Source organism: Condylura cristata, unplaced genomic scaffold, assembly GCF_000260355.1.
Source record: "Condylura cristata isolate star-nosed mole 26May11 unplaced genomic scaffold, ConCri1.0 scaffold00027, whole genome shotgun sequence".
Classification (NCBI taxonomy): domain Eukaryota; kingdom Metazoa; phylum Chordata; class Mammalia; order Eulipotyphla; family Talpidae; genus Condylura; species Condylura cristata.
Genome location: NW_004567128.1, coordinates 5,049,601 through 5,062,603, shown reverse-complemented (window position 1 = coordinate 5,062,603; position 13,003 = coordinate 5,049,601). Strand labels below are relative to the sequence as shown.

General features: G+C 44.4%; 1 protein-coding gene across 1 annotated transcript in view; it reads left to right on the top strand.

The window, feature by feature from the left end:
* The first annotated feature begins 5,168 nt into the window (after positions 1-5,168).
* The window catches only part of TMEM27 (transmembrane protein 27), a 32,754-nt gene continuing 24,919 nt past the window's right edge, over positions 5,169-13,003 (top strand). Inside the window, exons 1-3 of the mRNA XM_012730416.1 lie at positions 5,169-5,204; positions 7,136-7,194; positions 10,864-10,949. Of these exons, the coding sequence (XP_012585870.1) occupies positions 10,903-10,949 (47 nt within the window). The 5' untranslated portion in view covers positions 5,169-5,204; positions 7,136-7,194; positions 10,864-10,902. The remainder of the gene's footprint in view (positions 5,205-7,135; positions 7,195-10,863; positions 10,950-13,003) is intronic.

Below are 13,003 nucleotides of genomic sequence, written 5' to 3'. Positions count from 1 at the left end.
TGAAGGCTCAAGTGCTTCCCACTGGGGCCTGAGATGTCGAAGGTGGGCCACAGATCTGACGCTTAGCTTCTGAGTGCACAGAGGGATTACACAGAGGACAACAGTCATTTTAAGAATGCCCAGTTTTTGTAACAAAAACCGGTCAGGATTTTTGTCTTTGAGAAACATAGTTTTTCTTGATTTTTCTTCCCGGAGAAATCCTAACTCCTCATGATGATGCTGGTAACTCAGCAGGAACCAAGTAGCAGGAACCAAGTAGTGTCCTCAGGCGATTCCTGCAGACCCCTCAATAGAAGCTTGCTCTGGTCATAAACAGTGCCCTGAAGCAGGTGTCCTGTTTAGCTGAGATCCCAGGTTCTCAGTGAGCTGGCTTTACTCAGGGCAGCTTTTGATGATCATCCCACAGGGTAGCAAGTTTCAACCGGTCTATCAGTTGGTTCAATAACTAACTGTGTTGGGAAGTTTTGTGGCTGAGTCCATGCTCAGAAAGGAAAAAGTTTTGTGGTCAACTAGCATGGCAGGATGGGTGAGTGGCTGGGAACAAGAACCTGTCACGTATCTCTGATTCAGAGGAACAGAGGTCTTGCGTGCAGGTCTTTTAGGCAGTTCCCCCAAACCACCCTTCTTACTATAAGGCTTTTGATGATGTTCAGCTAGTAGAAGGGTCAAGGCCATTGTTGCTGGTCAAAACTGGAGAGCAGAAACTGGTATGTTGATTTCATTCATGTGCTTTGTCTATGCACCAGGAGGAGGGCAAGGTTCTGTGATGAAAAACAGAGCAGCTAATCTAAAAGGCAGACAGAAGGACCTGCCCTCTCCCTCCAGAGGCAAGCAAAAGAAGTAAGTCCAGGCTGGGTTCTAAGTCAGTAGCAGCGCTAACTGGCAGCCAAATAGGAGATGGAGGATGATTGAGCACAGTTGCAGTAATTTTAGCTGAGAAATACATCTTACCACAACCATATGAAAGAACCATATTAAGATATAGTGCCCAGGCAGCAGTGCAAAGAGTTAACCCTGGAGAACAAATGCAGGACGGCTCATCAGGATGAGACCCAGAGACAGGCACACATACATTCTGTTAAATTCCTACCTTAGGAATATAAAGTTGGCAGAATTATACACTCACTTTGTCTGAATTAATCTTTATTCCTGAACAGTAGTAATTAACTTTTTCTGAACTAGAAAAATGTTAGTCTGTAAAAAATAAGACAAAGTTCATAATGGTGATGGCTGTTGATTAACCTGCAAAATTTGATGAGCCTTCAAATGTCCTGGCTTCAAATATTTTTCTCACCTTAAAAGGGCATAAGTTATGGGAGTGGAGAAAAAAATATTCCAAAGCACAGGGTTCCTTGTTTATTCAAGATACTGGAGGTTGTTTTTCTTTGCCTAGGAATGTCCAAAAATGTTTGCAGTGTACCTCACAATATTTCATTTTCACAGTCTTGAGCTGCTTAAAATAACAGGTTATGAGTCCAATGCTGATTTATTAAAAATTCAAATATTTATGGGCCATGAAAAATGCAAAATTGAACGCAAAAAGTCCCTGCCCTTCAGGGACTGACATTTGTAGCACACAAAGGTACATCATGTTGGCAAGAACTCACACGTCCAAGTGTGAGCTGAATGCCACAGGGACCAAGGAGAAGGAGAATGAAAAATCAGTGGATAAAATACAAATCTTTAACAAACGAAAAGGAAGGTTTCTTAAAGGAAGTGGTCCAGAGTTGGGAGCAGGGCTAAGACATGCTCAAATTGAGTAGCTGAGCGGAGCCCACAGGCAGGCCTGAGGCAGGAGAGGGCCCTAGGATCACTGGTGAGCGGCTCAGGGGAAGCCTGGAGGAGGCCTCAGAACAGATGCTTCTGAGAAGCCTCAGCTGGGTTCAGGTCTTCCTGGTCTAGGAGCGGGGGTCCCTGACATTGTACCTGGGGTGCTGACTGAGATGGAAATGGGGGGATGCCGGCTGTGTGCCTGATAAGGAGCAGCAGCACTGTGGGAGGTGGAAACAGCATCCATGGCTGTCTATGGGCTGCGGATGTGCCTGAACTTGGTGTTCTTGGGCTGCTGGTGCTGCCAGTCCGTGTGTGACTGGATTCCAACAGCCAGGCAGCTTTTCTTCTAGCCATCTTTAAAAAAGGAGAAATGAGTTTATTTTAAATAATAATTTCAGAATCTAGTGATGTTAAAATCTTATAGCATGCTTGGTTTTATACACACACACACACACACACACACACACACAGGGGTCCATCTTATCTGCTATTCTTTTGTGAGCTATTTGTATTAAGCCAAAGATAAGGAGAAAAAAAGTATCAGATAAAGGTCTAAATGATCTTTCTAACCTTTGTGAACTGTGAATAGTCTGTGGCCATTACCTACTAGAAGCCAGTAGCACCCTCCTTAATGGGACAACCCAAAAGTCTCCAAATATTAACCCCTGGAACCACTTAGTTAAAGTATGATATTTTCCACAACAGACAAAAATACTTTCTCTCTGCATGCATCTTGATACTGATCATTTAAAGAGTAAATTTTTCCCTGCTAGTAATAGGCTAATCACTGCAAGTGCCTTTAAATTGTTTATTATATAGCATATCAATTTCATTCCAGTTTAAACTTTGAAGGGTCATCTTTATTCAACATTCTATAGCTTCTATTCTAGAAAATTGAGTGGAACCATTTAATTAAGATGTCAGCTTAAAAAAGTGCAAGATTTTGTTATTATAAAAAGTTTCCATGTTTAGCAATTAAGATTAACTTCTTAACTAATTAACATGCAATAAAAATATGCAGAGTGAAGTTTCATTTGAAATGGCCTTTGTTTCCTTCAGCAGACTTAGTTTCTATAGTTATAGTGAATTTCTGTTTGTGACAGTGAAGCAGAAAAACCAGGGCTAAGATCCAAAAGCGCTATCAGCCCTCCCTGCCTTTTGTTTTCTTGCAGGCAAAGGGAGCATTCATATCCCTATATGTGTTTCCAACTCTGATGCACTTTAAAAACATCATGTGTGAATCGAAAGAACGACTCATTTGTTTTCTTTTTGTGTGATCTCATATTTAATTTAATCTCCAGAGCAGTAGATCAATAGTTATGTGCCGAGAAACTGCTTTTCAGTCATGCTGTGGAGTATGAAAAACATGGAGAAATCAATTTCCTTTTCCTGTTTGAGGAGACTGGGTGCCTGTTGTCTTGCCCACGGCAACTTTTTATATAAGTTCTCTAAATGCTGGACATTAGAAGTAAATAGTATACTCAGAATGAGGCTGCTTTATATGTCATCGCTCCCACTGTTACTAGTGAATTATTGTGTTCTATGTGTGAAATGAGCACTGGTTGAAGTAAGTTTGATATGAATTCTCTGGAAGTTTAACACCTAAAATTTTGCATGAAAATGATTAAGTGTATGCAAGATTTTGAAAAGTGGAAGAAACAGACTGTCTGTTAAGAGGCAAGAGCAGTAGTATCCAGTTCTACCTGTTTAATTGAACTGTCTATCAAACTCTTTGTTAAGTATTTTTGACCTTCTAGGTAATTCATACCTTGTCTGAATCTTCATATTTTAAGTCAAGTTATTGACAATGTCTTATCATTGTACTTTTTGTCTTTATGTTCACTTGGCAAAACCTGTAAGAGTCAGTATTTTTAATCATTCCATTTTTGGCTGCTGTTTCTTCAGTTATTGTTAGAAATGTTCCTAAACCAAGATGGGGATGTGGGGAAAAAAGTACTGTTTAGAAAATAAGACTGAGATCACTGTACATCTATACTTCTGTGTCAGGTGGTCAGAATAATATCCCAAGGAAAATTCATAGACAGAGATACTGTCATCATAACCAATAAATATTAAAAATAAATAAACCTATTAGCCAAGAGTTAAAAAAAGAGCAAGAAAACAAGTATATATAAATAACAACAGGAGTCAGAACTTAATATATGTAAGAGTGATATATCAGAAAAGAATTGAAAATGAAATCCAAGATCTTGTTCTTTGATTAAACAACAAAAATAGATAAACCTTTGCAAGAATGATGGAAAATAAGATTATTATATACACTAAAAATGTAAAGGGAATCTGTCAATGAATGCAGATGTTTTCTAGGAAATAACATATGAAGTCTATGAGAAGAGTGGAAAATCCTGATAAAATGAATGATTTTCTTGGAAGTTATAAGCAGTCAGAATGGGCTCAGAAGTACGGACCCATTCTAAGTGCCATAGAAGAAATGAAAAATTTGAAAGAACTCTTGTTTCCCAAAAATACATGATTCAGATTCAACTCTGATCTGATTTCAAATATCTGTAAACACTGATGATGTTAGAAATCTTTCTTTAAAACAAAGGATATCTTTCTATACTGTTTTCAAGAGGGTAATATGAGGGCAGGAAAAATCAATGCCATGAATCAGCACTTGAAAAAGAACCTATTTGATAGCTCCTATGAAAATAGATTTCAAAGCTTAAGCGGGTGAGGGACAGCAATTAAGCCCTGGAGCATACTATAAATTAACAACTGAATTTATCAAGGGAGTGGGTTTCCCTTGGAAAGATGGAAAGATGTACATTAATATAATGCACCAAGTTGTAAAACCCTGGGGTCAGTATAATAGACTGAAAAGGCAGTTGACCAAGTTCAACAGCAGTTATTGATCAGATTTTCAGTAAACTAGACATAAAAGGATCCTTTTATGAGATGACACGTTGAATTGAAAGTGGCTCACTAGACCCATGTAGCCACTTTCCCATCAAAATAAGGGAGAAGACAAGGGTCCTGGTCCATTCCCACTATGATGTCACCTGTTCTGACAGCAAAGCCACAGTCTGGCTGCAGTCAGACAAAACAGTGTTGCAGATGAGCCCACAAGAAGACCCAAGATTGAGGAAGCATGTGCTAACCATCAAGACACACTCATTGCTCATCCAGGCTGGTGGCATAGGGGTGCTTTGTACTTTTCTCTTTTTGCTTTTCTGTATTTTCTATGAAGAACATTAGTTACTCTTCAATTTTTTGAAAATGAGAAATCGTAATTCAAAAGAGGTTTTCTCTTTTCAGATGAGAGGCTTGCACGGGCTAAGGCGGCATTCTACTGTCTTCATAAGTGACAAAGTCAAAAGCAAAAGAGAGACAGCTGGCGCTCTGGCCAGGCGAGAGACTGTGGGAAAGCTGACTGGACTCCTGTCTCTGCCCTGGCCTTGCTCCCTGGAGTAAGTGATGGGCTTTGTTATCACCCCTCTGTTGGCTTTTCCTTCCCTGCTGGCTTTATCTGGCCTAAGTTTCCGAGATAACCTCATCCAGTCTGACTTTGTTTTCCAGGGTTAGTGAGGTGAGCTCGTCCTTCTAGGAAATTTCCACTTCACCTAATCCTGAAATTGCTACAATGAGGGGGCTGAGTTTTGGCTGCCTCCCCTGCCCTCTGGTGCAGCTTTTCAGGACCCTGCCTTTGGGGCCAGGTGAAGGAGAGGAGAGCACTGCTTGCTCCAGTGGAGCTAGAGATCAGAAATGGCTGTCTGGGCTGAAAGGATGCGACAGCCCCTCAGAGTGGCGCCCAGGGCTGTTGCTACTTTTCTCTTTGTTTCAAAAATCCGGTGGTTCTAGTTACCGCCAGACTCATCCACAGTGTCATTTTGTTCACTCCTGGTTTTCAGGCACCAAGGTGGGGTTGAGGTGGGGTTGGGGACGTGAATTCACAGAGGCAGTGGGGTGGCGCCGGAAGGCCCCTGTTACAGCAAGCCCACGGGGGACGGTTCTTTCCCCCTGGTTCTGGGATGCCCAGAGCACATGTGAGGCTTTGGGGCAGTTTCTGCTTTGACCAGTGATGACCTAGGCACCGTGCGTGTCAGGGTGCAGTTGGCATTCCAGTGTAAGTGACCAGGCTGGCAGGGTGACCATCGCTCCATCGCCACCAGTGCCTCGCTGGCCGGTCTTTGCTTTCCTCCCGAGGGGGAGGAATAGCAGCGGCGGCGTGAGGTGTTGTGTGGAGGGTTGGAGAAAGTACCCAAGCAAGGCCCTGTGCTGCTAGGCCGCTCCTCACTCCTGTCTTGCGGCCACCCTGCCGAGGGCCAAGGCCCTGTCTACTTCCCTGAGCTGAGTCAAGAGTTCGGGCCCCATTTCAGGGGTCCCAGCACCTCTGCCTCGTGGCCACCATGCTGCTCAGTGCAGAGAGAACATCGCCACGAGCACAGAATGTTCCATTGGGCAGCGTGCTCCACAGCGTGAACTTTGCTTCTCCACAACCCCAGACCTCAGGGCTGAGCACATCCATTGCCTTAGAAGAGAGGCTCTGCTCAGCTGTACTCCCTGCAGGGCGTGAGTCAGGTGAGGCATTTCAGAGGGCCAGGGGTGCCTGGGCCCAGACAGACAGAGGAGTGGTGTTGGTTTCCCCAATTAAGATAGCTTATCTGTGAGCCAGGTATTTGAGCCCTGAGAAGATGGAAGGTTCCTGACAAGCCCACCAGAGAGGACTCTTCCCAGACAGCACCAGGGCGGGGCAGGGGAGGATGCCAACTTTGAGCCAGCAGAGGAGACATTCTTTGCAGGTAGAGTTTGGGAAGGACAGCTAATCTGTTTTCCAAACAGACTTTTGTAAATAACTGAGGGAGATGGGGCTGCTTCCGTCAAAGTATTAACCCAAATGGTGGGGGTTAATCATTAAACCTTTTAGGTGGTGGCTAGCTGGTTTCTCTGATATTCTAATCTGGGTCACAGAATGGCTAAGGCTGCTTTAAGTGGAGGGTGGACTTTTTCCCCTCCTTTTGCGTTGTGTTTTCCACTCTGAAAGAATGTTGTGGCTGCTCTTTTTTGTGGTGACTGCTGTTCACACTGAGCTCTGTCAACCAGGTAAGTAGCCTTGAAACTTAAAAATAGATGAACAGTTTTCTAAACAATTGGCACATCTTTGACTGAAAACCTTTTTAATTTTGTAAATCTGGGGACGTGTTGTGTGTTGAAAAGTGAGCCCGTGACTGTTTTATGAGTTTGAAAGAAAACTTGAAACTAGTTAAGATGATTGTAGTTCTAGTATTATGGGGCAGTGGACTGGTAATTTTGTTGATTTGAGTTGCGTGAAATACTATGATTTATCACACCGTGGGCAGATTTTATAACCATGTCCTGCTGTCTCTCTTCTTTCTGGCAGATGCAGAAAATGCTTTTAAAGTGAGACTCAGTATCAGAACAGCTCTGGGAGAGAATGCAGTAAGCGGAGAAGTTACATGTTCATTTATAATTCTGTTTGCTAATATGTCTGCTTTCTCTAATCATCAGTGTTCTGTTACCCTAATTTGTATGGATTAGATAGACCTCAAATCTGACTGTTCGTTAATGTGAAAAAAAACTTACAGTAAAATAGAAATTGATACTAAAGTTTAATTTTCCCTAAAGTCATTAATCTGCAGTGAATGCTAAGCAGTAGGTAAAATTTTGGATCAGACAAAACAGTTCAGCAAACTTGAACGAAGCCATGGTGCCTGAGTTAGGCGCACAGGTCTGGATTGGATTTGAGCTCATCACTTTTATGTCATTTGAATTTGTCCGCCCTACTTTGCCCATCACTGAAAAGGGGGCTTGGATCTACCCACATACTTCTTTCTTAGCACAAAACACTTCCAGTTCTAATGTGAGGTTTCTTCAGCTCTTCACAGTAACAACATAAAATGTAGCCTTAAGAAGCTGAAGCAGAATAATATTCCTATAGAGACTATTAAATTCATATGATGGCTTGCAGAGTGCTGGCTTCACCTTCCCAGTGTGGTCTGTGTCTCCAGCAGAAGGTGATACTAAAACGCCTCTGGCCGGAAATCAGGAGAGAGCCCTGGAGCTTCAAGGCGTGGTGTCTGCAGGCCCCTACCACCAGCAGCGCTGCCACACTCGCCCAGGGTGTAGTGGTTGTTACGACAACCACTTTCTGAGACCCTCCAAGCACTTTGTTCCTTCACATCAACTCATTGTACCCTCTCAACAACCTTTTGCGGAAGGTGGCACAGCTACTCCCATTCCCGGTGGGTGGATGAGAAAACAGGTGCAAAGGAATTAAGTGACCTGCTTAAGGTCTCAAGGCAGCCAGTGGCAGAGGTAAGATCTCAAGCCTGGCGGAAGCCTGCTTCAGAACCCACTCTGCTCTGGCAGGCAGGGTTGCTAAAGTAGGCTCCTCTGAGATCAGGGACCATGTTGGCTGCAGGAGGTGCACTGGCAGCTGAAATCAGCTTGCCCGCTCTCATGGAACTTGTAGTGCAGACCACATGCACTCACGGAACTTGTAGTGCAGGAGAATGGGTTGTCCACTACACATTCAGCAGGCCTCATGGAAATGTACAGTCTTGACAGCTATTACAGGAAGAAGTCCTTGGGGCTCTGGCCTCACAGGGGGTGCAGTGCCTACACACTGTGAGCACCAAAGCATGAGTCGATGTGAACCCGAGGATAAAAGAAAACAGGGCAGAGGAACACTATGTGCAGATGCTTGTTACAGTGAGGAACTTGACGAGAAAGAGGGGTGGAAGGAAAGCTAAGGTGTCTGGAACTGGAGCGCTGAGGACACACATGATGTGATGGGCTTAGAGAGAAAGGTGAGGTCAGCCAAAGACTATGCAGACTGGGTTAGGGGGTTTGATCGCCTTTAAAGCAAGTGCAAGTTTTGCATCATGCTAGGATTGATATTTGGAAGACAGTTTGGCCACAGTGTGGAACACAGATTGGAGTGAACCAGAGCAGAGAGGAGGCATCTCTGAGGAGGCGATTGGAATAGTGGAGGCGAGACATGGCGTTCAGTTGCCTGCAGGGTCTGGTGGAAAGAGCAAAGTGAAGGGATTGGAGGGTTCGAGGGTCACAGGGATGGTATGATGAAGCAGGGCAGCAGAGGGGCGAGGGTGAAATGCTTTTCTCAGTGCAGCTGGTAGCTAGTTCTCCCTGTGAGTCAGCAGCCAGGTGAAGGCAAGAAAATCATGACTGTAATTTGGGTTTATTGAGCTTGAGTTCTTGTTGACAAATAGGCGAGGGCAGAGCTGGCTTGCACTAAGATGGTAGTGGAAGCCTGGAGTAGATGACAGTGCTGAGGGGACAGGTGTATTAGAGCGTGGCTAGGACAGGTGTAGTGCACACCTGAGGTTCTCTACAATTTGAAGCCCTCGTAGAAGATGGTGACTGGCAGTGTTTTGTTTTTTTTTATAGTTTATTTTTACATCATTTTGTACATTTTTTTCATCTCAATTTTAATCCCCGTGGATTTTCCATCACCGAGTCACCCATGTGCCATCACCATAGTCCTGTGCACTTCCCTCCCCCCCCTTTGATCCCATTCCCACTGACTGGGAGTATGTTGTAAGAGAAAAGGGAAGAAGGTGCTTGAAGATGGAAGCAGTGTTCTTCAGAGGCCAAACTGAACTGTGCCCCTTGTGCAGCACCGTGGCAGCCGCTGGGGGCCTTAGAGAGAGCTGTTGTGTGGAGCCGTAGCACAGGAGGACAGTGGAGGGGTGAAGAGTAGGGGTCCAGTGCCAGTAAAGGCAGATGGTGCGGAAAGCTCCTTTCAGTATTTTGGCTCTGAAGGGCGGTGAGAGGTAACACTAGGCTGACGGGGGAGGCGGAGTGAGGTGATTTGGTTTAGCTATTGCTGTAACAGGAAAGACTTGAGCATGGTCCAAAGTCAGGAGCCAGACTCCAGTCAGCGCTGAATAAACAGGAGAGGGCAAAAGGAAAGCCTTCCTAATGGACCACAAGGCCATTTACAGGGGGGCAAAAACTTCCCCAGGGCCTGCTGGGAGGATGTGGAGAGCATGTGCATGTCTGGAGGATGCTTTGTATTTGCTGGGGATAATGGGGGCACTTAAGAGAATGAAGTAAGAACATCAGTGACAATGAGGTGTTGGGGAAAGCTTTGAGATTTGGGAGCCATGAACAAGGTGTAAAGTAGTTGTTCTGAACCTTGAAAGAGCTGACAGAGAACTGTCAGGGTTAGGGCTTCCTAGGCCATTTAGTAGTCATGAATTTTCTTAAACCAGCAAACCCTGTTTTGTGACTTCCTCCAGTTACATTTGATTACTCAGCTCACCGGAGGCAGCTGAAACAAAGTGCCACAGACCTTGTGCTTTGAACAATAGCCATTTATGTCCTCCCCACTCTAGAGGCTGCAAATCCCAGATCAGAGTGTCAGCAGGGTTTGTTCCTTCTGAGGTCTCTGGGGGAAGGATTTGTTCCAAGCCTTTCTCCTGACCTGTAGATGTTTTCTGCTCCCTCTCTCCTTGTCTGTGTCTAACCAGCTTCTTACAAGGATGCCAGTCCTGAATGATTGCAGTGTAACCTAACCACATCCTGAAGACTATGTTCAAGTTCTGTCACATTGCAAGGTTCTAGGGATTAGGAGTTCAACTTATAAGTTGTGGGTGGGATGGGGAATGGTGGCGGTGTGGAGGGGGGAATTCATCCCATAACATGCACACATACTCAAGTTTCCAGTTAAGAAAATAAAATTGTACCAGTGTTCATAAAGAAAAGGAAACCAAGAGGGAAAGTGAGTTTACGAGAGAAGCAAGAAAGAGGGGAAGGGACTGTGTATGTGTCCAGGAGACCTGTCTAAATGCCCTCTGACTGACTGGTAATCCAGGCTCTGAGGAAGATAATGCAATGGAAAACGTAGCACACTTGAATGATAGAATGTCCAGGAAACCCTCTCCTGAATGGTATTGTGACAGGATTTTTCATGGTCTCTGGTAGTATGTGTGTGCGCATGCAGCCCACAAAAATGTGTGTGTGTGTGAAAGAGAGATGTGGGGAGAGAGAGAACCTGTCTCATGGCCACAATTCAATTCCAGTGGACCATTGTCACCCCATATGCCTCTTCAGGTTTCATTTTCTGTTTTACTCCTCTTTCAGTATGCCTGGGATACAAGTGAGGAATATCTCTTCAGAGCAATGGTGGCTTTCTCCATGAGAAAAGTTCCCAACAGAGAAGAAACAGAGTAAGTAAACAGTGAAAAATCTTAACTGATTATTTGCAGTATCTGAGACAGTTGAAAATAATATGTTAACCTATTTTTAAGGGATCCATATTTTAATTTGACATTAAAGAAGGCCTTTGTAACTCAGCTGACAATTTATATAGGTTCCAATTCTGCTTTTGTCTATAGATACTGTGAAGGGAAATATTTTTTAAAAGTTGTAGTCATATGTCACAAGCCTTCTACATTTCTATTATATGTTTCCTTTGCGGCTAGCTAGTGAGATAGAGAGAGAGAGAGAGGGAGAGAGACAGAGAGACAGAGAGAGAGAGATGATCGATAGATCAGGAGGGAGAGAGAGTGCGCTGTACTCATCGCATCAGTCTGCTCAGCCGCCATAACAGCAGCACAGACCGGGAGGTGCACACAGCAGACATTTATTTCTTGTGGTTCCAGAGGCGGGGGTGTCCACAGCCAAGGTGCCAGCAAGTGGGCTTTTTTTCAGACGCTGTTCTGTGCCTGGCAGGCGTGGGCCTCACCGTGCGCCCGAGACTTCTTGGCAGGGGCAAGGGGAGATGGACAGAGGCCTCGCATCTCTCTCTTTGTGACCTCGTTTAACCTAATGACCTCCCTAGACTGCTGTCCCCAGATGCAGTGGTGCTTGTGCTTAGGTCTTTGAGTTATGATTTGGGGCAGGGGGCCCATGTGCGGACTATTCAACCCATTTTGAAAATATCCTAACTGTACAGGTTCATCCTGCCTTGGTGTCTGCCATAGTCCTTTGTTTTCTTAAAAAGGTTTGGTACACTTTTTTATTCAGTAGTTTCCTATTTTTATCACTTCTTCCAGAGGAATTCTTTATTTGTGATGTTTCCTTTCAGCCCTATTTGTGCTCAAGGCAGCACTCCTGGTTTTTCTCGGCACCGCCCTCTCTTCACCTTGAGAGACTAAAAGACAGATAGGATTGGTGAGCTGGAAGGAGAAAAGGGGGTGGGGATTCCCCTCTCCTTAGGAGCCCCTCAGGAAGCAGCATTTTCTAGGCCGTCCCCTACACGAGAGCACCTGCTCGGCTGGCAGGCACGGTGCCCATGATGCCAGGTGCCCGTGATGCTGGGGGCCCGTGATGCCATCCGTGCTGTTGGGGCTGCACTGCGCGGGATTGGCAGGTGTTGGATCGCTGAGCTCGGCTATGGCTGCGACACTAGGACTTTAGCTTAATTTAGGGCTGTGTTTTACTTAGGAAGGAAATTTGCCTCCTGATTAAACCATACCCTCCAACACGGATGTTTATTTTGATCTCTATTGGCCTCATTATTTTGTCTTAATGCTGTGATGGGCCGGAGCCTGCAGAGAGGGTTGCTATATCCTGTCTTCCTGAGAGCCGCAACACCTGATGGTTGGGTTGGGACTATAAAGAATGAAACAGGAGTGGCATGGCGGGGGGAGTGAATAGATGATGTATGTGTTTGTGTGTACACACGTATAGACACATATGCACACGTATAGACATGTATACACATATCTTTTAAATAGATAATATATCCATGTGGTTCAAAAAATGAAAAGTAGGTATACAGTAAAGCAAAGTTATGTCCTAAGATAACTACATTCCTATGTTATAGAATTTTAGAAAAAGTAGATCTGTTAGTACCCTAAACCTTTAAACCACAGCATTCCTTCCACAACTACATACAGTATCTTTTAAAACAATCTATACAATATAGGTGATTGCATTATAAAAAATTGAGAAGAAAAGTATAAGAAAAAAGCTGATCACCTATCAATAGTAGCTCCTCAGATAGTCTCTGCTCTTTGGCTCTTCTTTTTCTGCAAGTTTTATACATTGCTGTGCTCATTCAACTACTGACTTTTCCTCTAACTGCTAAAATTCTCCTTGTAGATGACCATGTTAAGTCATATGTGAGGAAAAAATCTCACATTTCAGGCTGTCATGGGGAAGTTACCTTTTTTTTTTTTTGAAAGATTTATTTGTGCATACAGAACTGGGGTACAGGCCAGAGGCTCAGGGGCGGCGAGAGGCTTCACCAGAGACAGAGTGGGGAGCAGAACAGGCA